Source organism: Callorhinchus milii, unplaced genomic scaffold, assembly GCF_018977255.1.
Source record: "Callorhinchus milii isolate IMCB2004 unplaced genomic scaffold, IMCB_Cmil_1.0 Scaffold8, whole genome shotgun sequence".
NCBI classification, from domain to species: domain Eukaryota; kingdom Metazoa; phylum Chordata; class Chondrichthyes; order Chimaeriformes; family Callorhinchidae; genus Callorhinchus; species Callorhinchus milii.
In genome coordinates, this window is record NW_024704749.1 from 2651595 (window position 1) to 2677942 (window position 26348).

The 26348-nt window shown below is 44.3% G+C and overlaps 2 protein-coding genes across 2 annotated transcripts; both read right to left on the reverse strand.

Moving 5' to 3' along the window:
• Positions 1-61: 61 nt before the first annotated feature.
• cunh22orf39 (chromosome unknown C22orf39 homolog) lies at positions 62-4206 on the reverse strand. The gene is made up of 3 exons (XM_042337714.1): positions 4113-4206; positions 2281-2448; positions 62-528 (listed from the first exon to the last, which is right to left on the reverse strand). Exons 1-3 carry the CDS (start codon positions 4134-4136, stop codon positions 403-405), a joined length of 318 nt encoding a protein of 105 aa, XP_042193648.1. The 5' UTR covers positions 4137-4206; the 3' UTR covers positions 62-402.
• A 1878-nt stretch (positions 4207-6084) lies between these two features.
• Positions 6085-15080, reverse strand: LOC103188584 (peptidyl-prolyl cis-trans isomerase FKBP8-like). Its single transcript, XM_007908619.1, has 10 exons — positions 15035-15080; positions 13264-13368; positions 12165-12250; positions 11901-12070; positions 10723-10811; positions 9543-9760; positions 8730-8899; positions 8525-8602; positions 6983-7096; positions 6085-6188 (listed from the first exon to the last, which is right to left on the reverse strand). The coding sequence occupies exons 3-10, from the start codon at positions 12220-12222 to the stop codon at positions 6114-6116; spliced, it is 972 nt and encodes a 323-aa protein (XP_007906810.1). The 5' UTR covers positions 12223-12250; positions 13264-13368; positions 15035-15080; the 3' UTR covers positions 6085-6113.
• Positions 15081-26348: the final 11268 nt, after the last annotated feature.

The following is a 26348-nucleotide window of genomic DNA, read 5'->3' on the forward strand; positions in this document are numbered from 1 at the left end:
TACCATTCATTGCACTGCTTCCACACCAGCCTCAAAAAAGAATATGAGAAATGTCTAAAAATTAGTCAGATAAAATTAATAGGAGACGTTTATGATTTAACACTGAGGGAGACAACAGTGCCTCAATAACATTCATTGTTTACTAGTATCATTATACTTATTAAACCTGAAAAAGCATATTGTTCTTCTAATCCAAGGCAAGTGTACCAACTCCACTTTACTCCCTATGGAAATAGTCTTGGCCAGTAGGTAGAAACTGTGGCAGATGGAAGCTTCCAAGTTAGATTACCCTGAACCCAGTTGTTCTGGACTGCACAGCAGTGAAGCACATAGGCAGTGTCATTGCACTGTATCCCTGCATCCTTTTGACAAGTGGTGGCACAAGGCACGATGGACTGTCCTTTATTTCTGCTGACTGTCATTAAGCGGCAGGTGCCAGTCAGCTGGCGGGTTCTTCCTCAGTTTCCAGACTGGCGAGTATCTCTTCTGGTCTTTCACTCTTTTCCGCTCACTCTCCAGTAAAGCTTTCTGAATATTTAAAACATTTTAAGAAGAGAAAAATGTAAAACTTTTGCTTCTAAGTTAAGAGCATCTTTTAGCTGAATGGTCAGTCTTTGGGGAAGGAGGAGGAGACAAACAAGAACTCTTGACCAGTTAAAAAAAAATTAAATCCACATTTGTCACATAAAAATGTTGTTAGATTTTTTNCCTGCAGTACTTTACAAGCAATACATTTCTCTCCATTTCTACTTTACATGGGTGAGTTTCTCTCTAGGTTGGGAATTCATTAAGACCCAAGTGGCCATTCTTCACGTGTAATCCTATACCATGAGGAAAGGTGACAGGTTATTTGATAATTGAATCTAGGTAAAACTAACTGAACCTGCCTAATGAGGTCCCCAATTCGTGGACTCCTGTAGCTCAGTGGTTAGAGCATTCGCCTCGCAAGCGAGAGACCTGGGTTGTATTCAAGGCAGGGCGAAATGTTGGGCAAGTTTCCTTACTCCACACGCCTCTGTTTACCTAGCAGTAAGTGGGAACCCGGTTGTTAGTCAATTGGCGGATCGCTTTTCCGAGGATAACAAACTCTAAAAAAAATAATTTGGTTACTCAATCCACGACTGTTTGTGGGACATTGTTGTGCTCAATTGGCTGTCGAGTTTCATCCACAAATATACAGTCAATTCACTTTACAGTATGTTCTGTGAAGTGCTTTGAGACGTCTAAAAGACGTGAAAAGAGCTATATCAAATGCAAGTATTATTATGAAACTAAGGCGATCCTGCTCGACCTCCGTCAGTGTCTCCTCACATTATGCACTGATCGTTACACCCTTATAGTTGCTCCCATGGAGCCTGTGCGGAAATTAAACTGTGAAACCTCAACTCCTTGAAATCTTTCATCTGAGTGCTGATGAAGTCCACTTACTTCCATCTCTGCAACATCACCTGCCACCTCCATTACATCAGCCCCAATGCTTTTGTTACACCCAGTCTTAGTCAACTTTTCCTGCAGCCTTCTCACTGGGCTCCCAACTCCACAAACTCTGAAACGCACAGAACGCCAAAGGCCGAACAGACTCACTCATCAGGTTCCACAGCCCATCCTCCCACAGCTCCACTGCTCCCTCCCTATTCTCCAGTGGGTCAACTTTAAAATTGTCATCACCTTCAAATGCCTCCACAGCCTTGCACCACACAATCACCGCAATTTCCTGTGGCACTCCTCCCCTTCAGGCTACTTCATTTCCCCTGCCCGTTCTGCCCAATGTTGAGCCCAATTGTATGCAATGTTGGGTGGAATTTTCCTCCTAGTGTCCAAATATTAACCAAAAGGGATCACTGCACTGAATAATAATCAGTTGATTGTTCCCTTCTCCCCAATCCAGGGGTACCGTGGCCAACTGTAACACCCTGATTGCCACCCAGTTGAAGTCTACTAACTCAGAATCAAGATTGAACCTATGATCTTCCTGGTCTCTACATCTGTTTTATACTGGGCTCTGGCTGTGGCTTTACCAGGTGAGACATCACAGAGCCCTTAGACAGCAATATAATCTATAATAATCCTTGCATTTGATGTAGCTCCTTTTCACTTTGTTGAGATGACACACAGCACTTCACAAGATATATTATAATAATGATAAACCTTGCATTTGATATAGCACCTTATCACATCTCAAAGCACTTCATAGAATATACTGGAAAGTGAATTAACCGTATATTTTGTGGGAGACGTAAAAGCAAGTTACATTTAATACAATCTTTTTCTAGCCCTCACCTTAGCCTCTTGAGATTTGTGCTTTTCCCATTCCACACAGTTCATGTAGTCGCTTTTCCACTGCTGACACGAAGGTATCTCTCCGTACGCATAGTAGTGATGAAAGAGATTCCTTAAACTCCGGCAGCATCTCCACTCACTCTGGTAATTGTCACATTGACGAGGAGGCTGCAAAATAATGCGATTAGTGACTCCAGATCAGGTGTTCATTCACTGTGATAATGCGTGTGGGGTCTCGCTAAAAAACAAAAGCTACTGTGATGACAATGTTTGTGTGTACGAAACACACTGGAAATATAGAAGTGGACCCGAGAACAAACATACCCTTAAGATACTGCGCATTATGCCTGGTTGTCCAGCCACATATAGTTGTTTTATGGATCACACACCAATGCGACACTGTAGCTGCTTTCTCTTTGACCCATTTATTAGCTACTGTAGTTGGTGTTCATGTACAGTACAGTGTACAGTACATGTACGACCTTCAGAATGAACCTTCAGAACTCTTCAGTGAATGGTGACTGACCCAACTGGACGCCCGGTACTTGTGGTACACAATTTGACACACCAGAACAGGCCAATCGGACACAACCCAGTGGCCAATCCTCCCTACATTAAAAAGCAGTGAATGGAGCGCACACACCATTAACATGTTGCACCCCAGGACAAGCGGAGCAATCCACCTCATCCTTCATCGTTTCCCGTCCCTCTCTCGCACCCACACACACTCTTACAGGGCTGTGCCCAGACCAGCACCTTTCTCCTCCTCCTCCCTCCCTCTCTCCCACTCACTCACTCACTCCCCCACTCCCTCCCTCTCCCCTTCACTCACTCCCTCCCCCTCCCTCACTCCCCCACTCCCCCTCTCTCCCCCTCACTCACTCTCCCACTCCCCCACCCTCCTACACTCCCTCCCCCTCCTACACTCCCTCCCCCCTCTCCCCCTCACTCACTCCCCCCCCTCTCCCCCTCACTCACTCCCCCCTCCCTCTCCCCCTCACTCACTCCCCCCTCCCTCTCCCCCTCGCTCACTCCCCCCCTCTCTCTCCCCCTCACTCACTCCCCCCCTCCCTCTCCCCCTCACTCCCTCCCTCCCTCTCCCCCTCACTCCCTCCCCCCTCCCCCCCTCACTCACTCCCCCCTCTCCCCCTCACTCACTCCCCCCCTCCCTCTCCCCCTCACTCACTCCCCCTCCCTCTCCCCCTCACGCGCTCCCCCTCTCCCTCTCCCCCTCACTCACCCACTCAGTCACTCCCTCCCTCCCTCTCCCCTCACTCCCTCTCACTCCCCCTCACTCACTCCCCCACTGCCTCCTTCTCCCCCTCACTCACCCACTCCCTCCCTCTCCCCCTCACTCCCTCCCTCTCCCCTCATTCACTCCCCCACTGCCTCCTTCTCCCCTTCACTCACCCACTCCCTCCCTCTACCCCTCACTCACTCCCCCACTCACTCCCTCTCCCCTCACTCACTCCCTCTCCCCCTCACTCACTCCCCCACTGCCTCCTTCTCCCCTTCACTCACCCACTCCCTCCCTCTACCCCTCACTCACTCCCCCACTCACTCCCTCTCCCCCTCACTCACTCCCCCACTCACTCACTCACTCCCCCACTGCCTCCTTCTCCCCTTCACTCACCCACTCCCTCCCTCTACCCCTCACTCACTCCCCCACTCACTCCCTCTCCCCCTCACTCACTCCCTCTCCCCCTCACTCACCCACTCCCTCCCCCTCCCTCACTCTCCCCTCTCCCCCTCACTCTCCCCTCTCCCCCTCACTCTCCCCTCTCCCCCCTCACTCTCCCCTCTCCCCCCTCACTCTCCCCCTCCTCACTCACCCTCCAGCTCTCCTGGGCCTCCATGGCTGCACCTTTCACCCCTGTTTATCCTCCGCCCGCTGACCGGGAAAGCCGGCAGCCAATCAGCGGGAGCGCCGGGCTATTCCCCGCCCACAGGGCGTTGACTGGCGGGACTCGGAGCCAATGGCAGAGCTCCCCCTCAGCGTGCACTTTGACGGACAGCTCGAGCAACCAATCGGCGCGGAGCTGCGGCCGTTACATTGTGGAACAGTGTCGCAAGGTAGTGACCAATCAGCGTTGCAGCCCCGCCCCCCCCCCCCCCCCCCCAGGACCTGACAGCCCGGACAGGGGCACCGCCTGAGCCCTCCTCACGGGGCGCCCCACATCAATGCACTAACTCACTGTCCAGAAGGTCAACATCAACAACAACAAATTGGATTTATACAGCGCCCTCCACACCGGGCGGCGTCTCAGAGCGCTTCACAGTCACGGATCCCGGGGCCGAGCCGGGGGGAGGGGGGGGGTAGCCGGGGAGGGGGTGGGAGGGGAGGCCGGGGGGTGGGGGAGCCGGGGGGGGGGGGGGAGCCGGGGAGGGGGGGGGTTGACCAAAGGCGCGGTCGAAAAGAAAGGTCTTCAGCCGAGACCTGAAAGTAGGAAGAGAGGGGGCGAGGCGAAGGGAGCGAGGAAGGCAGTCCCAGAGCCTCAGGGCGTAGTGGCTGAAGGCACGGCCGCCGAGGGTGGAGCGGAGGACAAGGGGGACGAGGAGGGGGCCAGACCTGGAGGAATAAAAGCAACGGGTACTGTTTTGAGGAGAGAGGAGGGCAGAATACTGATCAACTGGTTCATTTTCAGTTGAAATCAGTCCATTTCACTCCATGGCTGTTTGTGGGACATTGCTGTGCACAAGTTGGCTGCTGTGTTCATGCACAAATAAGGCCCATTACCTTCGCTTCACCGGGTCTGGCCTCCTCCTTGTCTCCCGAATCCTCCGCTCCACCATCAGCTGCCGTGCCTTCAGCCACTACACCCCAAGGCTATGGAACTCTCTTCCTCCCTCCTTTCGCCTCACCCCCTCTCTTCCTATTTTCAGGTCTTGGCTGAAGATCCTTCTTTTCAACCGCGCCTTTGGTCACCTTCCGCCCCTCCCCCTCCCTCTGGCTCAGCCCCGGGATCCGTTACTGTGAAGCGCTCTGAGACTCCGGCATGGAGGGAGCTATATAAATCCAAGTTGTTGTTGTTGTAAAACACACCGTATATTCTACAGTATATCCTGTAAGGTGCTTTGGGGATGTCCTCGTGTTGTGAAAGGTGCTATAATACCAAATTTGGTAAGGAATATTATTATGATAGTATCAGGAAGGCTTGCTGAATTTTCCTTATCCCTAATACAAGGGATGCAGAATTCAGTTGTAGTGACCCACTTGAGATCAGTTCAGTATGTAAATATGCATTCATCACCTCCTGCCTCAAATTTTCCAATGCTCTCCTCGCTGCTTTCCCCAGCTTCACCATTCACAAATTCCAGTTAATTCAAAATTCCACTGCCCATATCCTCACCTGTACCAAACTCCACACCCTCATCATCTCAGTTCTTATCAGACTCCACTGGGTCCATATTCCAGAATGGATCAATTTCAAGATCCTCACAATCACATAGAAATCACTTCATGCCCTGGCACCTCAACACCTCCCTGACCTGCTTACACCCAACTGTTCTCCACAATCCCTTCACTCAGTTGGCTCTGGTCTCCAGCTGGCTCTGGTCCCCTCTGCTCCATCCTCGGCAGCTTTCATCCACTATGCCCTGAGACTCTCTGCTTCAATCCCTCTGCCTTGTTCCCTCCTTCCCATCTGAAGACACTCCACTTTTGACTGTGTCTAATGGTCACCTCCCACTTCTCCCTGGTTTAGCGTCAATCTCCACCACTGTTAACTGCTACTCTACAAGAAGGGCTCTATATAAATACAAGTTTTTGTTGTAATTACACTGATATCATGAATTGAGCGATTATGTTTAACAAGTTCTCTTTTTATTAGCATTCATCTCCATTTATACACAACAACACTACCCAACGCAACAGCAGCAACTCCTAGCATCCACTTCCATGATATACTCTGCAAAAGAAAAGTTGCATTAGAAACCAATATCAATGAGAACTTTACTATAATAATAAATATGCCAAGCCCCAAGAACCTTTTCATTCATTTACATTCAGTAACTGGACTACATGTTTCCACCATAGATTTGATCAGGGAGAAAAATAAAGTTGGACAGAGTAGCAAGTGGAGTGGTAATAATAATAATAATCCTTGCATTTGGTATAGTGCCTTGTCACATCTTCAAGATGCCTCAAAGCGCTTCACAGAATATACAGTAAAGTGGTTTGACCATATATTTTGTGAGCGAAATGCGCCAGAGTAGAGCACAATACTGTAGAGGGAAGAGGAGAGGAGTGTAAGACAGAGTTCCTGTGAACAAATCCTGTGAAGTGTTTTGAGACATCCTCCCAATGTGAATATCCATATCAAATGCAAGGATTATTTGAATACAGAATAGAGAACAAGCAATGAGAGGTCACAGCAAAGCAAGAATGACCAAGACAAATTTTGCATATGCACAGATGGATCCTAATGATACTAAATTACAGAGCAGCAAGAGACACACAATGCACACTGGGTTGTAGATAAAATAGACTATGGAGTGATCCAGCCCAATCATATATCTGTATGCTGCCTCCAAGATCCTTTTCTAAGAAGTAAAACGTGACAACGAGTTTCAAAGCAGAAGGAACTGATGCACTCAGATCATAAATACCAGAAGTTCCTCACAAAAAGATCAATTTGCAACACATATTTCTGACTTGGAAACTATGCCTATCATAACCTATCAGTGGTTGTTTCAAACCTACCATGAAGAGTGGATGCATAGATATCCTACTGTCTGATTCTGAATTCTCCAAACAGTTCAATTTTTTCTTTTTCGTCCAAGTATTAATTATAGTATCAATTTCCTGTTTAATCTCCTGGAAGCGTAAAGGATGAAACAGAGTGGCTTGGCATTATTTGGTTTGGCTTATTACACGGAATGATATGATGTGAACTGTTATTATTATATTATTACTATTATGTGATCTGTTTTGACAGGCTGTCATTACACACTCACACACAGCAATATTAAAATAATGTTAATGTGGTCTTAAAGATATTTCAATACTAAAAGAAACCATAGAATGTGAAAAGGTTATTCAGGAATTTATTGAGGAATTTATCCTCAAATTCTTTCTTCTGATCATTTTCTAATCTGCATTCCATCCCAGTTATTTAAAATCTCCTGAGGAAAAACACTGCATAATTTCTCCTTGACTCTCAAAGAATATCAAGCAAAATTCCACAGTATCTATTCATCCTACATCTCTCCGATTCAACCCTGGTTGGTTGATTCCAACAGATAGTGTTTCCTTGAGCCCGGAAAACATTGTGTTATTTTGAGTGTTTGATCCGCATTATTCCCATTCTTTTATCCTTCAGTTTTTTTCTAATTATCCAGATCTTTTCTGAAGAAGTTACTCAAAACTCGATCAACCATATTAATATCTCAAGTCAGGTATTCAGCATTTTAAGATCAAAATTACGCCCCAGTCTCAATCTTGTTTTGTTTTATTTTAAGTTCTCCTTCCTACATCAGGACTTAAACCTGTGTAGTCTGACACTCCAGTGTTGAGGTGCAAGGCATTGTTGGAGGTGCCATCCTTTAAATGAGACATTAAATTGAGGATCCATCTGCCTATTTAGATGGACTTTAACGATCCCATGGCACCATTCGAAAAGAGAAGGGAGAACCTTCCAGATTCCTGTCCACGAATCCCCCAAATAAAATTGTTTATTTGCTTTATGGTTCAATGTTTGTGGGACATTGCTGTGAGCAAATTGGCTGCTGTGTTTGTCTATAAAATACAATCATTACACTTTACAGTATATCCTGTGAAGAACTTTTAGACATTTTCCCAATATGAAAGGCAATACAATGCAAAATTACATTTGTTTAGAGCCTTTCATGTCGGGAGGATGTCCCAAGCCACTATATCTAATGCAAAGATTATTATTATTAATTCTCACGGGTGTTTTATAGCTACAAAGATTGTCTTTCTAAAGTCATCCAGAACAGTATTATTGCCTTTAGTGTTGATTACAAAATCAATTCCAATCACATAAGGATTACTCAAACCCATTTCTAGGTGATGATTAATCAGAAAATCCAGACAGATCATCATAGTCTTGTCAAGTCTGTACATTCCTAAATTCTTATGAACTAGTAAATCTAGAGCATGGTCTTGTTTTCACGAGCAAAGTTACACAACACATTCATTAACACATCATGTTTTCTATATTTGTTAGTTACAACCTGAACAAGTGTTGGATCTTTCTCTTCCTCAACAAAAAAACACACTCACTGGGTGCCCTGGCTCCACAGCTAAGGCTTTCTTTAAGAAGATAATGGAGAGGGGATACATCTGTTCCAGCGCCAATACCTGAAACAGGTGTAAAACATAATTCAATCAATGCAACCTTCAGGATTCCAACCACAAGGTGTGCACTGTTCCCATAGCATTAAGCTTATTATAGCAATGGATAATGAATTATAGCAGACAGACCTACCTTGCCCTTCCTGAATAAGGCCTTGCAATGATGGGGTTGATGTTGTAGAACAACGTCACAGCAGGATACTGTCTCCTTCAGGTTTCTTGTCTTTAAGTGGCAGGCTGCCATGTTGCTGTAACACTTTACCTTTTCTTCTAGAAATATTTTTTTCATAGCATTTAAATCATCTAAAAAAAACATTAATCCCATTAATATCTATATCAATGACAACAAACACTTAGCCTCTTCAACTCTCATTCCACATGTATTCCTGGTTTTATGATTAATTAATATACCATTAATAAATTGGTGAATTGGTCAGTGTCCCACAAACAGTTGTGGATGAAGTGAACAAATTTTTTTTTGAAGGAATTATTACCCCTGGAAAAGTGATCCACCAATTGACTAACAATCATAAGACCAAGGTCAAGAGCTTTCTCACAGAAGGGTGGGAAATGAGATTTGTGTATGTCATAAACCCCTCCCAACATCCATTACAAAGACAGTCAAGTGAGCTCAGAAGAGGAAGAGCAAACAGAGGAAATTAGATTTCCACAAAAGGAATCAGAGATTTGTGTTGGTTCCCTTACCTCATATGACTGAACCTATCCACCCAGCCTGCCAGAAGGGAATGGAATCTAGCAAACCCATGGGAAGCTTTCCCACCCCCCAATTAAATCTGTTCTTCCCCATCCCTCTAACCTTTAGCAAAAAATAACTGGAGAAAGTGACTTAAGTAAGTTGCTTATCCAGAGTTAAAATAATGTGTGAATAAAGAAAATGGGTTGAAAAGGTTCAATTCCAACTTGCTTCTCAGCTGTACTTCAGTACCTGTGAAACCTGACTCTATCATCTTCACAGCATAATTGTAGTAAACGATTGCCAGCTGATATTCTTCACTTTGGAAACAGTCATTGCCTTTCTTTCGTACTCTGCTGATTAACTCCAATTGCTCAGACTCAGATTTTTCCTCCAAACTGCGTCCAGTGACTGATAAGAGCTTCACTTCAAGGAGGAGTTTGGTTCCTGGTGGCAGACTACCATTCTGGCTGCAAAGAATGATCAGTTTTATTTTTGCTAACGGAAATATTTATCCTGAAAGTGCATATGGTATTTCCAAAGCTCATTGAGAGACATCGACTTCATGTACTGATTACCAGGATTGTTCTCATTTTGTCTGATATAAATGGCTGAGTGTCCTGTCTTATCTGTATTCACCACCATCTTTAGCTGGAATGAATTTATCATAAGGCAATAGCACTTATAATTACAACTAAAGACCAATTCCAGCCCACCTACTCTCCACAGCAGACCTGTTTTTAAGTGGAGAAAAGATCTACTCAGCCAGAAGAACAATGACCAAAGATATTATTCAATGTTCTCTCCCTCTCCCCACCTCTCTCTTTCACCTTGTTTGATAATGATGGAAAGCAAGAGAATGCGATTAGGCTTTATTTAGTATTCACCATACAAGTTTTTGAAATTTATTGATTTGTAGCCTTAATAAAATTGTCTGTGTTGTAGGTACTTTCTCCTTCCTGTAAAATGTCTACTGTCTAAATGGAAATGCCAGTAATTAAATGATTAAAATTAGGAAAATCCTATGTAAGGAATTTTGGGCCAGCCCACGTCTTATCATGTGACCTGGTCGACAAGGCTCAATCCGCTTAGGGGCTTTTTTTTTTTAAAAAATAGACTTTAGAAAAGATGCCAAATCAATGTCAGAAGGCTAATGGAGAATGGATCAAGAGATCCATTGTAAGAGATTGTAAAACTATAAGAAAAGGGCAGGTAAATGGGACTGAAAGTTTTGCTCTTAAAAGAACCAGCACAGATACGTTAGGCCGAATGGCCTTTTTCTGTGCTATAAATTTCTATCGTTCTTTGGTTCTATCATCATCAGACATGTTATTGATGCATTCAAATTGAATTAAAGCTTAGTTTAAATCCCCATTCTATTGTTAAGGAACAATTATCACTTATTGTTAATTAGTTTTGCAAAAAATCGTACCATTCTTTACTCAAGTAACAAAACTTCACATCAGCGAGGATCAGGGAGGTTTCTTCTACTTCCATTAGCGGAACACATATCTCAAGAGCCTTTGAAAGAGAAAGCAAGTTTTATGGAGAAGGGCACAATTCTACTAAAACTATACTTACTAGCAGAAAACCCAGTTGATTCAAAATTATTATAGAAGAAAGAAGAACCAACGAGGAGCTGAGACTGGATGTAAGGCAAAGCGTTGACAGATCCAACATTCTGATCCAAATTTCATCAAGCATTCCGCCTCCCTGAGGTGAACAAATTGGTCCTTCCAATATCTGCCTTTATTTCTGATTATGTTCAGGAAATAATAATAATAATCTGTGCATTTGATATAGTGCTTTTCACGTCTTCAAGACATCTCAAAGCGCTTCATAGAATATACTGTAAAGTGAATTGATTGTATATTTGTGGGCGAAACGCGGAAGCCAATTGCACACAGCATTGTCCCTCGAACAGTCGTGGATTGAAGTGACCAATCTATTATTGTTTTTTTTTCTTGAGGGATTATTACCAGGCTTTAATGGACCTCATTGTCAGTGTATGTCAGATCCACAGCATTGCATTAGTTTGGGCATCGTGAAGGGCTAAATTTCTGTCCTCCTAATTCAATGCAAGATAAAGTAAATATTGAGTCATATTACTGTAACCATTGTTTGGAGACCAACCAATTCTTTTTTCTCTTTTTTTTCCACACCTTTTGATAACTTTATGTAGGCTTCATAAGTATGATGCTGAGCTCTGAATATCCATTGATTTTAAACTCACATTGCCACTCTCCTTTTCTTCCAGGCAAAATAACTGATTCCTCCGCCCCCCCCCCCCCCCCCCCCACTCTCTCTGAAGGCACTGACTCACTGAGATATCGTTCAATGGGTTAATTTACCCTTTAGCAATCTAGAAAAAAGCATCAGCAGTCTATTACATTTTGAGGAAGGGGGGAAATCATAATGGAGACCAATTGCGTCCTCATCTGACCTGAGCTTACTTTCCAGCATGATTCACTGGATAGTGCATAAGAATCAGATGTGAGATAATGACTGATTTTTTTTTCAGTTTCCAGCTCAGGGCCACTGATGGCAATTGTTGCCCCTGATCTCCACTGTTCCCTCACCTGAGATTGGCTAACATTACCATTCACATACCTCATTGACATCACCTTCGCCTATGATGAAGCTAATATATTGGGGGTCTTCAACTTCTTTCCTATTTTCATGCATCATCTTGATCCAGATGCTGACATTCTGGCTAGGTTGAGGCTTACCCAGCTGAGCATTACCAGATTTGAGAGTTATTTTCTTCAGCAGTCCATTTCCTGCAGCAATAGGTTTACTGTGTTAACACTGTTCTCTTTGACATAGTAATCTGTTATCTTGTTGATAATTTCATGGTCCACTCACTGTACATACCAAGCACATCAATCCACCCTTCAAGGTATTGTACTGAGTCGCCGACCTCATGCTCCATGTCACAATGTGTTCTATTTCGTACAGTTCTGTCAAGTACATAAAGATCAGGCTCACCTCAAACACAATGTAAAAAGACTCACCGCATGTAATCAAATGCAAGAATTATTATTATTTATATTTATTATAATAAATGGGCAGAGAAAGTAAAGTAGAAGCGGCACAGGAATGATTTATTCCCACCATGAAGCATTGTCCCACTTTGAAGGGCAGATCTAATTGGAAGTTGTTGTTGGATTAACAGGAACAATAGTTATTAACCAAAAAGTTCTCATGTAATTTGTTTTGGATGCTTATACAGTTCCCACAAGCCGTTTGGCTCAGTATTCCTCCAAACCAATTCTTTCACTGGTTAATCATCAAAATGGCAAACTAATAAACAAATACACTAAGTTACAAAATTTGTTTAAACATGATATATGTAAATAATAATAATAATAATCCTTGTGTTTGACATAGCTCATTTCACATGGTGGGGGAGTGGGGGGGATCTCAAAGCGTTTCACAAGTAGTGACTGTGTAGTTGTGTAGGTAACCGGGTAGTTAATTTGTGTAAAGTCCTACAAACAGCCACAAAGTGAATGATGTACTGCATCTGATTATTGGCGGCATTAACTCACAAAAACTCCCTTCTCTTTTCGGACAGTGCTATGGGATCTTTCATCTCCACCTAAACATGGGGTTTAATTTCTCATCCGAAGGACCATCCAATAATGCAGCGCATCCCCAGCACTGCTTTTAAGTTTTAGAATACTCTCTCTTTCTCTCTCCATAGAACTAAAAACACCTTTCTGAGGTTATTTGAGTAACTCCCATAAAGTTATTCAGAGTGTCTCTGACTCTCTCAATTTTTTTTATTGTATTGAAAACACGCTTGATTACAGCATATAAGGGATTACTTTCAGTCATGGTGGAATGGATCACACTGTGGGACAGGAAGATTGGTTTAGTGGGCTGTTGGAAAGGTAGGAGTGCAAGTTACACTATTTCCCAGTAGGTTAAGAGCTCCCCATTAGAGATTGGCATAAAGAGGAGCACTGACCCTAGTCACCTGCAGGTGGGTCAGCTCCAGACTGCTGATGTTTTCCTCCGTCAAAGTACAATGACATGAGTTTCTGTAAACTTCAACCTCTCCGCACATCAAACTCTAGAGGGGAAAAAAACATGTGGTGGACTTGGGGCTTGAAAAGTCATTTGTGCAAAGGCATTCCATATTCTATCAATCCTTTACCTAAACAATTACAGGATTCGGTTACTCTCCTTTTCCTTTTTTTTAATGATCTTTAATATTTTTTACTGATGAATTCTCCTTGACATTCCCCCAAGCGTTCTGCAAACTCTGATTGATCCGATAACTGATGGCATTTTGGGTCAGGTAGAACTATGTTTCACCAACAAAAAGAAACGCAAACTGCGATTGCAGCACAAAACAATGTTGTAAGTCCATCAGTTGAGTCACTCATCAGGACCAACACTGTTGCTGGTCTGGGTCTTGATTGCAGTCTGTGATACACTTTACAACAGGCAATCAGACAATTTATGGTATCCAAAGCACGACATAGCGATGCTCAATCAATAGTGTGGATAAAGGTGGGATATGTGGACAGCTATAAGAGCTTTGAAAAGTGGAGCCACATTCACGGACTGGGTATGGGCAGCCATGCCTGTACAAGTCACCCAGAAAGATGATACACCTGTTTGCCTATCTCATGATAATGCCCTTACAAAGGTCCTCTGGTCTGCAAAGTCACAAGTACCCTTTGATAAGCAGAGAGTTTCGCAAATGGATAAAAGCATATTGCACCACTGAGCACAGATAGTAGCAACCCGTTCGGCAGAATAACGTAGTTGTAGATTTATGGTGAGATCCGCACTATCCAGTGACTGAGGAAAGGCCACTAATGGAGCTGAGTGCTGCAGTTTGAAGAACACGAGCTCCATAATTGGATGTCACAGCACAGCATCTATGGTGAACGGTAGCAGGACACACCTTTAAAATTAACATCAGTGAAGAAAGTGGACGTAAAGTTGTCATCACTGAGAACAAACAGCCTGAGTGGTTTACTGTCCATTCACATGAGCACCAACAGATCGATTTGCCAACGGACCTTCCAGCAATGGACTGTGTGCTGCACAGTGTGTGCATCTATAAGATAATATTATGTATGTGAAGCTCCTTCAGTGGGACGTGTACTGCAGACGGTATCGTTAAGCAGCGTGTGGCTGAGTACCCGCTTACAGTATGTGCACTGTGTGTGTGTGTGTGAGGAGTGAGCAGTGTATATGTTGTTCCATGACCTGCTATGTGCTCCCGTGTGCAATGTGGACATTGCGAGCGGCTGAGGTCTGAAGGTGTAGGAAAGATGAGTGGGACTCAGGGCTCAGTGGACCTGACCGCTGACCTGTGCAGTGCTTGAACACCGCGCACCGGGCCATGTGGACGCGGGTCCCGGTGATTCACGCTCAGGTCCTGTGCGAACCCGTTTCCTTCGTCGGGTATAACGGAAAGTAACGGCGCGAGTTGTATGGAAGGAGAGGGTAAGAGGGGTCCCCCCGGAGGGTACCCCGTTGGTTGGTTTTGCGTTGACTTTGAAAGCCTCGACGACAGCAACGACGAGCAGATGCGTTGCATTGGACACAAGAGCACCGAACACGAGGATGGCCCCCCCCCCCCCCCCCCCCCCTAACGCCCCCCAAACGCCCCCCAAACGCCCCCCCAAAAAAAATAAAGGAAGGCAACCGCCCAGACAGGGTACCGAGGCGGCAGCTGAGGTTGTGGCCGCCCCTGAAGGACGGGCGGACTGGGTACTCACCGGAGCCCACCCCGTGCCCCCCGCCCGGCTCCGGGCTGTCGGCCCCGCGTGGTGCGTCCCTCGGCGTCCACGTTACCGCGGCAACAGCCCCGCCCCCCCCGCCCTCCCACCCACTCGGACCCGCCCCCCTCCGTGACGTCACAGAGGCTCCCCCCCCCCACCCCACCCCACTCCCCCGACGTCAGAGCCGACTCACGTCATAAGGGCGGCGAGTCCGCACCGCGCGTGCGTGAGCCTCGGCAGGGGCGGGGCGTGCGCGACACGTGACGTGCGGCGCGCGTGTGTGCGTGTGTGTGACGTAACGTTGGGTCACGTGTGTATGTACCACACGAAGCGCTGTGTGTAAAGGGCTTCGTTTAGGTGTTGTTCGCAGAGACCCCAACTCTTCCCTCCGCAAACTGCAGGTCATCCAGACCTCTGCAGCTCGTGTCCTCTCCCCCACCCCTCGCCCGGCTCCGTGACCCCATCGCCCCCCCCCCCCCCCGCCCGGCTCCGTGACCCATCGCCCCCCACCCCCCCCCCGGCTCCGTGACCCCATCGCCCCCCCCCCCCCCCGGCCCCGTGACCCCATCGCCCCCCACCCCCCGGCTCCGTGACCCCATCGCCCCCCCCCCGCCCGGCTCCATGACCCCATCGCCCCCCCCCCCCCCCCGCCCGGCTCCATGACCCCATCGCCCCCCCCCCCCGCCCGGCTCCGTGACCCCATCGCCCCCCACCCCCCCGCCCGGCTCCGTGACCCCATCGCCCCCCCACCCCCCGCCCGGCTCCATGACCCCGCCCCCCCCCCCCCTCGCCCGGCTCCGTGACCCCATCGCCCCCCACCCCCGCCCGGCTCCGTGACCCCATCGCCCCCCACCCCCCGCCCGGCTCCATGACCCCGCCCCCCCCCCTCGCCCGGCTCCGTGACCCCATCGCCCCCCACCCCCGCCCGGCTCCGTGACCCCATCGCCCCCCACCCCCGCCGGCTCCATGACCCCATCGCCCCCCACCCTCGCCCGGCTCCGTGACCCCATCGCCCCCCACCCCCCGCCCGGCTCCATGACCCCATCGCCCCCCACCCTCGCCCGGCTCCGTGACCCCATCGCCCCCCACCCTCGCCCGGCTCCGTGACCCCATCGCCCCCCACCCCCGCCCGGCTCCGTGACCCCATCGCCCCCCACCCCCCGCCCGGCTCCGTGACCCCATCGCCCCCCCCCCCGCCCGGCTCCGTGACCCCATCGCCCCCCACCCCCCGCCCGGCTCCGTGACCCCATCGCCCCCCACCCCCCGCCCGGCTCCGTGACCCCATCGCCCCCCCCCCCCGCCCGGCTCCGTGACCCCATCCCCCCCCCCCCCGCCCGGCTCCGTGACCCCATCGCCCCCCACCCCCGCCCGGCTCCGTGACCCCATCGCCCCCCACCCCCGCCCGGCTCCGTGACCCCATCGCCCCCCCCCCCCCGCCCGGCTCCGTGACCCCATCGCCCCCTGGGCAAGTTTCCTCACTCCACACACCTCTGTTTACATTTCTTTTTTTAAAAAATGGTCACTGAATCCATGACTGTTTGTGGGACACTGTTGTGCGCAATTGGCTGCTGCGTTCCACCCACAAAATATAGTCTTCCCTCCACTTTACAGTATATTCTGTGAAGCGCTTTGAGACATCTCGATGATGTGATAAGGCGCTATATCAAATGCACAGATTATTAATATTGTGCGCAATACACAATATTGTGAATGTAATAATAATAATAATAATCCTTGCATTTGATATAGCGCTTTTCACGTCGGGAGGACGTCCCAAAGCGCTTCACAGAACACACTGTAAAGTGAATTGACTGTATATTTGTGGGCGAACGCGGCAGCCAATTGCGCACAGCAATGTCCCACAAACAGTCGTAGATTGAAAATGACCGATTTATTATTCGTTTGGAGGGATTATTATTAGGCTCTGTGTGGAGTAAGGAAACTTGCCCAAGGTTTCGCCCTCTGCCTGGAATTGAACTCAGGTCTCTCACTTGCAAAGCGAGTGCTCTAACCACTGAGCTACAGGACTCCGAATGTATTATGCAATGTATGTATTACGCATTTGTGTGAAACACGTTATATGAGTAATATATATGCAATTGCATGGAAAATGTAACATAATACTTCAAGCACTCTGGGATGCTGCCCTGCATGAGGGATGCTATATAAATGCAAGTTATTGTACTGTGACGTATGCATTATTAACCTTTTAAGGCATCCCAGCAATAAGGTCAAATTTTCCCTAATTAGGCCAAGTTATCAACATGTCAGAGAGTCCAGTACTAATGATTGAAACAAATAACGTCTGAACATATGTCAAGGATTATTTTTCCAGAAGTGAAGAATGATGCTGTTTGATCTGTTGCAAAGCACTGTATTTTATTTCATCAAATGTAAACATATATTACAATATTTACAACTAGTCAGGACACACTTTTTTACAGAAATGACCTGCACCATTTAAAGTAAAATCCACACATTGACTGTGTTGGAAGGCTCATTCAATAAATCTAATTAATATGTAAACCAAATGCTTTTGGCACCGACTATTAATTAGTTAGAAACACGAGCACAAATGTTGTAATATTTGCAACTATGTGGGTTTAAACTTCAAAGAAAGAATGAGAGTTGGTTGCTTATTAAAATATCATACCAACCTGTATTAAATGGCTCTGACTAAATAATGTACTGTGTAAACAAAAAAACGTTATTGACAGTGAATATCAAATACCTGTAGGAACTTGCATTTTCTAGTTTAACTAGGTGTAGACAAGCTGACAAGCTAAGGAAGCTGAAAGTACAAACCAGAAACAGATAACTTGGTCAATTCCAATTCAAATAAGCATTTCATTTTGGTATTAGATTGGTTTTCTGTCTAGCAGTAGGTGACCTTTACAATTCAGCAATAATATTTTTGCCATTCTTCCAACCTGCTTTATAGATAATCTTTTTCCTGGAAACAATTTTGACACACTCCTAAGGAATCTGATGCATCTCCTAGCATCCAGAAAAATTCTCACAAAAGATTGATTATATATTTTTAAAAAAGGTCAGAAAATATTTTGGAGATATGTGCCTTCCAGTCAATCTATTTCCAGTGTATATGCAGATGAGAGCTGAAGAAGTCTGTCTGGATAAGCTGATCTTTCCAAACTTTCTGAGCTCACATATATATTTTTCTCTACAGAAATTGAAATTAATACTTGGTGTACATACAGATCTGATCTGTTTTATGACCCTCAGTTCCAACTATCCACAAAGCTGCTTGACATCATTCACATCAGGTCATTCACTAAGACATTGAGAAAAATGTCAAACTTTAGCTCACAGCTGTCCAGAGAAACCGACTGATTAAAGTGTCTTTTACTGGTAACTGCATCCCTGCAGTGCAGCGCTGTAGTGCTAACTTCTTCTTCTGAAGTGCTCGCTATTCCATTTCTGCTACTTCAGTATTCAGCTCCAGCTTGAACTACTCTACCACTATTACTATTCCACCCTCCTGAGACGTAACTACTCCAAGGCTAGCTTCTCCAGCTCTCCCTAACTCAAACTCTAACTCCAGTTCTTGCTACTCCAGATTAGCTTCTCAAGGATTCCAGTGATAGTTGCTCCACATACTCCAGCTCCAGGTTCACTCCAGCTTTGTTGGCTTCCTGTGTGAGCCAGAAGCTGAGCGATTCAGTCATTGCGAAAGATAGTACAGATCGGGAATCGAACCTCTAGTTTAGTGTCCATTGCTACAACATTGTCTACTAGGCAATCAAGAAGCTATAGAAACTCAGATTTAATCATAAAGTACTCAGTAGCACAATTTTCATTCTATTTATTTACTTATGTATGATCTAGATCTAGGTTATCAGTATCAGACCTTAAATGGATTTGTCCAACATAGGTTAAGAGTTTCATAGTGAATTTCAGAGTTTCCGTGTACGAAAATGGATGTAAAGTGTAGGGCTAACACATATACTTTGAACTGGACAGGAATACTGAATATCTAACATTTGCAGTAACAGATGGGACTGGATAAATCTATCATGTGTTTATGAATGTTTTGTAGACCAGGTTTTAATTGCTAGATCCTTATAATTATTTCAAATATTCTAACATATTGTATTATTTGCTTTTTTTTAAACTTTTACTGATTGTTTTGGTAAAGTATATCCTGCCACTGAATATAGATAATAATAATTGACCCTGTTTATTCAAAGTACACATGAATAATTAAATGTGCTATTTGATTTAGGCCTTGAGCACAGAACTGGTGGACATATGTATGAAATTCGCAAACCTCAAGTCAGGTTACATTTTAGTAAGAATTTTTTTCCCTTACAAAGTAGTGAATAAATGGAACAGATTTCCAACAAAAGTCATGCCAATTCTGTCCTTTAAAAATGATGTTGAAATCCACACAGAATGTTATAGGGACTGGTGCAGACTGAATTGAACAAATACTCAATGACAGAATGGTTTCTTTGCCAGAGCCTTGGAGATGGGCAATGTTTTCTGTCACAAGAGGATCCAGAGTGAAGAGTGGAGGTGTGGGACTGAATGAATACTCTGGAGTTTTAGCTTGATTACCTTTAGAGATCTATAAGAATGTTCTCCTTGTTGGTAGATTGGCTGGTTGGAGTCCACAATGGGGTGGTTTATTTATGGTCTGTGGAAGCAGCAAACTAAATGGGCTCTACTAATTCCACATTTTCTTAACACTTGAATCCTTTGCCCACAGTCAGGCTATTTGTTTAAACATACGTAGATCAGTTTCCAAAAGGTTGAGTAGTTATTTCGCATTCTCCTTCCTTTTCTTGATTTTCTGAGTATTCCTCTGTATCTATAAGTATATTATCTTCAACCTGTGATAGTGAAAAACAAACTTGTTCGTTGTTATTTGTCACAAATTGATGGCTGCATAACCTCATCTCCAGCCATTGAAATTTGACAATCATACTCAAAGTCTTTGAAAAGATTTCCGCTGCGTCAGGTACATTGAGTTTGGCAATGAATACTTATACACAGTGAGCAACACATATTCCAATACAACTGTTGCAGGACAGAGATTTTAACTCTATAAATTGTTGTAAACCAATGTCTATGGAGACATGGGATAGAATAGATAGCGGTTTAGTTCACATTGGAGTAGGTTTTGCATAGTTTGTGGAATGAGCGCATTTGATGGGCTGAATGGTATTTTCTTGTCCCAGTTCTTTATCTATACTACTAAAGGCAAAAGGTCTGTGTGTCTGTCTGTGTGTCCGCCAATAACACAATAATCAATTGACATAGAGACATAATTTATACCTTATCGGAAAGGTCTTGCATGGGGAAGTGTCATGGGCATATTTTTGGGGGAGGATCTCATTGATGAGCTATGACCTAAACAAGCTCATCACACATGTATGGCAGTTTTTCTTAAAGTGTACACACAATGTTTATGGCATGTTACGTGGTTTGTGAGTGGTATCACTGAAATCTACATTCCATTTGGGTGCAAACGTAGCTGCAACAGGTACAGCTAGTACTTTTATAAAACAAGAGCAAAGGAATGTTATATGTGAAACGATCTGCCTTCCGAATGCAAAACAATGAGGCTGCACACATGCATTTACAAAATAAAATTGATATGAAATGATTAGTGTGTCAGACGGTTAGCAGCACTCTCGCCTCCAAGTCAGAAGGTTGTGAGTTCAAGCCCCACTTCTGGACTTGGGAACTTGTTTAGTCTAAGCTGGAATGCCTATACAGTGCTGGGAGGGCGTTGCATTGTTGGATGTGCTGATCTTCGGATGAGATGTGAAACCAAGGCTCTGTCTGCCTGTTCAATTGGACGTGATGATCTCACGGTACTGACCGAAAAGAGAAAGGAGTTTCTCCCAACGTCGTGGCCAACAATCTACCAAATAAAATTGTTCATTCACTTCACGGCTGTTTGTGCAATATTGCTTTGTGCAAATTAACTGCTGTGTCCATCCACAAAATACACAGTCAATCCACCTTACAGTATATCCTGTGAAGCTCTTTGAGACACCCTTCAATGTGAAAGGCAGGCACTAGACCAAATGTAAGGATTCTTATTATTATAACTGGAGAATAAAGAAGTGTGTAATCACTGTATAATCAACATGTATTCTATTGTGCAACAAAAGTATATACTTTGAACCTACCGAGAACAATGGACATTCCTGCACTGGTTTAGTGTTGCTGGCACCTTCTGACTTTTCAGCCCACTTGTCAAAAACAAGCTTCATTTCCTTCTCAATTTCCTGGAAGTGCAAAATCAATAGGGTGTGATTAGATTGTCTAATGTAATTAACGATATCTTATTGCAAACACTTACAGCTTATTATTTTGATTTGCCATGATAGGGTCCATATAATCCATTAGTACAACATAGTATATTAAATATATATTCTACAATAACATAATAAGGATATAACATCAAGATGTTTGGTAAAATTAAGTTTTGCAATAGATTGTTAGGCAACGAAATAGCTTTAGCATTACAGAGTGTGCACAAGAGACAGAGTCCTGGAGAGCACTCTGTAAGGAGAACGCAAGTGTGCACATTCATCAAAGGCAGTCACATACAACATACTCGTTGGGGGCAGAGTTGCAGAGAGTACAGTCTTTGGGAACAGAGGTAGAGGGAGCCCACTCACCCGATTTGTAGGTTCCACTTGCAGAGCTTTTCTTAGAAATTTGATTGAAAGGAAATATTTCTCCTGCAGTTCAAGCACCTGGAATAATTTGAGCAAAAATGGTTAGACGATGCTTCAGCTGCCAGGACGCCTTTCAACCGTGGGGGTATCATCAGACAACTTGCTTTGCTCCCCAACTCAAGGCAGAATATGAATTTTGTGCAATATTTGTTTAAATAAATACATTTATATAGATTTTTTAAAAAAATGAGTGCAATGAAGTACAATAGACAACCCCCGCCGCCCCCCCCGCCCCCCCACCCCAGCTCAGAGTCAGGCTCCGCCACTGTTAAGTGCTCTGAGACACTACCCTGTGTGAGGACATATTTTTTTTTTTTTTTTTTTTTTTTACTGAGGAGCCAAAGGCTTATCCTTTTTCTGTTTGTGCAAGGGAGCATAAGTGACAAAATTAGAGTGAAAATGACTTTATTATTGTTTTGGAGGATTAACTGGAGGGAACTTCCAGTTTCGCCTTTGGAATTGCTCATTTCACTTAAAGATGTTAACATGAAAACTACAAATAAAAAGAAAAGGCAAAACAATGTTAAAATTAACCTGATGGAGCAGACAATGGGTAGAGTAGGGGGAAAGGGGTGGGGGATAGAGGATCCTTAAAAAAAAAAAAAATAGAGAACAATGACCTAAACTTTAATTAAAGCTCATCGAATTCCTTACCTTCCCCTTTCTGAATAACGCCTTGCAGTGCTGAGGCTCATGTTGCAGGACAATGTCACAGCAGGTAAAAGCCTCCTCTAAGTTTCCTGTATTTAGATGGCAAGCAGCCATATTGCTGTAACACTTCACTTTCTCCTCAAGAAGCTTTATCTCATCATCAGGGTGCATGACATCTAAAATGATAAATTGGAATCAATAAACTTTACTAGTTTTGTATAATGTTTGTCCTGCTGACCAGAGCTGGTGAATTGGAGAGTGGAATGAGACCTTGGGTATTAATGGATTAGTTGCTCACCATGTCCAAATAGTCTGAAGCAGCAATGAACAAGGTCAGAAGGGTTCTGGGTTACTTTGCAAAATCAGATCTCCATAAGCCTTATACAAGCTGTACAGTGTCCTGGTCAGGGCGCATCTCATGTCCTGCTTATAGTTCTGGTTTCCCCAGTGCTGCCCACATCCTCAGAGACAATATGGGGGGAAAACAATGAGGGATGATCTTTCGTGTTTAAGATGGTTGAATTACAAGGATCACTAAGGTTGGTGTTCAGGAAAGATGTGATCAAATGGAGCAAAGAGCCTCCTTCATCCAGACCACTCTTATAATCTTATCTCAGCTAGTAACAAAACACATGAAAGATATTTGGGAACTGATGTCCTTCATACAGGTGCTTGATAGACTACGTGAAAGCACTTAACTCGCTGGGCAACCGAACAGAAAGTGGGAGATGATGGCGGGTGTGGAGGGGAAAGATGACTAAAAGCACAGTCAAAGAGGTAGGTCTTGAGATGGGCCTTGAACGAAGTGAGGGAGCAAGTCAGAGGCACTCCAGAGAGTGGGTGCAATTTCCAAAATTTCCTGAAACACTCAAGATATTGTTGCGCTTTGGGACATCCTCCCGACGTGAAAGGCGCTCTATAAATGTAATTTTGTTGTTGTTGTAAATATGAAAATAATACCAAATAATTCTAACGATTTCTTCAATACCTTTAGAGTTTGACTCTATGATCTTCAATGCATGAGAGTAGCAAAGGAATGCCAGGTCATAGTTCTTGCTCTGGAAATAGCGATTGCCTTTCTCTCGTTCACTGCTGATTAACTCTAGCTGCTCAGCCAAAGACTTTACCTCCAGAAGCGTTCCACTAACTGACAGAAGTTGAACTTCCAGAAGCAGTCTGGATCCTGGTTTCATTTCTGAAGCTTCACTGTTGCGTAATAAACAATGTTACTAGTGACAGTGACTGTGATTCTTATCATTCCTGCCTTGTAACATTAAATATAATTTACATTAAAGCATCACATTATAAATTCCAAATAATTAGGAAGAGAGTAAGTACAAGGATGTAAAGTAATTCTGCAGTCCAGGCAATGTCCAAATATCACACTCGTAAAAATAATAATCCTTACATTTGGTGTGGAGTCCTGTAGCTCAGTGGTTAGAGCACTCGCTTTGCAAGCGAGAGACCTGAGTTCAATTCCAGGCACAGGGCGAAACCTTGGGCAAGTTTCCTTACTCCACACAGAGCCTAATAATAATCCCTCCAAAACCAAAAACAATAATAAAATTGGCATTTTCAACCTACGACTGTTTGTAGGACATTGCTGTGCGCAATTGGCTGCCGCGTTCGCCCACAAATATACAGTCAATTCACTTTACAGTGTGTTCTGTGAAGCGCTTTGGGACGTCCTTCCGACGTGAAAAGCGCTATATCAAATGCAAGGATTATTATTATTATTATTATTATGTAGTGCCTTTTAAATTGGGAGGACATCTCAAATCACTTCACAGGATATACTAAAGTGTAGTAACTGTAAATCTCGTAGGTTTCCTTATGGCTGATAATATTTTCAGAACCCTTACAACAGCTTTGTTGCTCACTCACAGTCATCCATAATTCCCATACAATAATCATCCTTGCATTTGATATAGCGCCTTATCATGTCTTTGAGATGTCTTAAAGTGCTTCACAGAATATACTGTAAAGTGAATTGACTGCATATTTTGTGGGCGAAACGCAACAGCCAATTGCACACATCAGTGTCCCACAACCATTGTGAATTGAGTGACCAAATTATTTTTATGTATTTGGAAGGAATTATTATCCTCAGAAAGCGATCAGCTAATCGACTGATAACCAGATTCCTACTTACTGCTAAGTAAACAGAGGCGTGTGCCCAAGGTTTCACCCTGCCAGGAACAAACCAGGTCCTCTCGCTTGTGAGGCTCTAAGTTACAGGACTCCTCCACATTGATTGATATAGTATTAACTGGTGAAAGTATTTTCCATCAGGTCTTACCTGGCTGCCCTTCCAGAGCAGAATTTGGAGTCTGTAAGAATCAATGCTGTTTCTTGAACATGCATAAGGGGTACACATATTTCGAGGGCCTTTAAGAGGAAAAGGGAATTGCAAGTTATGCTTCAGACTGTGCTGAACATATTGTACAATAGTTTAATATGGATTTCGGAGACAAAATGATTCAAGCACTACAGAAATTTTTAGTGCAATCCCAGCTCTCATACAACATTTGCTCTTAATCATTCCATAGTACTAGAACAATAACTGAGAAATAATGGCAGTCAAAAAATAATCCTTGCATGTAATAGTAATCATGTCAAAAGATCTCAAAGTGCTTCTCAGAGTTTTTCTGTAAAGTGTTATGATTGTATTTGTAGGCAAACACATGGCCAAATTGCACACAGCAATGTCCCACAGCCATGCAATGAATAAACAATTTTGTTTAATATTTGGGATATGTTTTCAGAATCCACACAACCCAGATAGGAGTTGGACACAGGGAGAAACTCCGTCCCTCCCTTGAGAGTAGTGTCCTGGAATCTTTGGCATCCACCCAAATAGGCAGATGGGGACCTCAGTTCTAAGATCTCAACCAAAGGGTGGCATATCCAACAATGCAGCAATCTCCTAACACTGCATTCGATGATAAATAAGATTGCCAGTTTTCAATTTTTAAAAAAAATTTCAATGGATAATAAATATTGATGTGTTTTTCTGGATTTTTAGTGGTGTTTTCATCTACTAAAATAGGGACATACAGCAACTGACATTGCATTAAAAGCATAGATTGCAAACAGGAGGTTGCAATCTGAGGATTCAATAATGATAACAAAAAATGTAAAATAATGATGGGAATCCTTGATTTATAGAAAATTGGAAAAGTTGACACATACTGATTTTTACTGATTAATATTGGAAACTAGCAAAACTTAAGTCTAACTCTAACGTGTACAAGATATGACTCATAGAGAGGTGCAATTTATAGTTGTGAATTTTACATTTGTGAACTAAATAAAGATAGGACCTTTACACGGGTCTAATTATCGCACAAGGGACTCAAACACAGGTGTGATTTGTGTCCACGGGTGACATTTACACGGGTCCAATTTTGGGTAATCATTTGCGATCAACTGCTGTTCATTTTCCTACTGTTGCAGTCTACTATTTTCCTACCAGTCAGAAGGGAAGATTGCTTTAGTGATGCCCTTCCTGCATCGTGAGGCACTGCAGTTTGTACCGGTGGACTTGTGTACACTCACCTTAATGACATCTCCTTTGTTGATAGTGAATGAGAGCCTCTGACGGCCCACAAGAACATCCCCATTTTCGTGCATTATCTTCACCCACACGTTCACATTTTGCCCATTTCCTGGTTTCTCCAGTTCCACGTTGCCACAGCTCACAGTTCTTTTCTTCAACAGCCCATTCCCTACAACAAACAGTTAACATCACATTGATTTCATTGCACGCGGCCCCGATCTATACTCTTAGGTTCTCGTTAACATCTGCAATTGTCGGCTCCACGTACCAAATACATCGATCCAACCCTCACTGGGGCTCACTTTGTCGCAGGGCTCATGCATCAGGTCCATGTTCTCGGGGAGTTCTCATTCGCAAGACTCTCACAGCTGCACAGTGACTGACA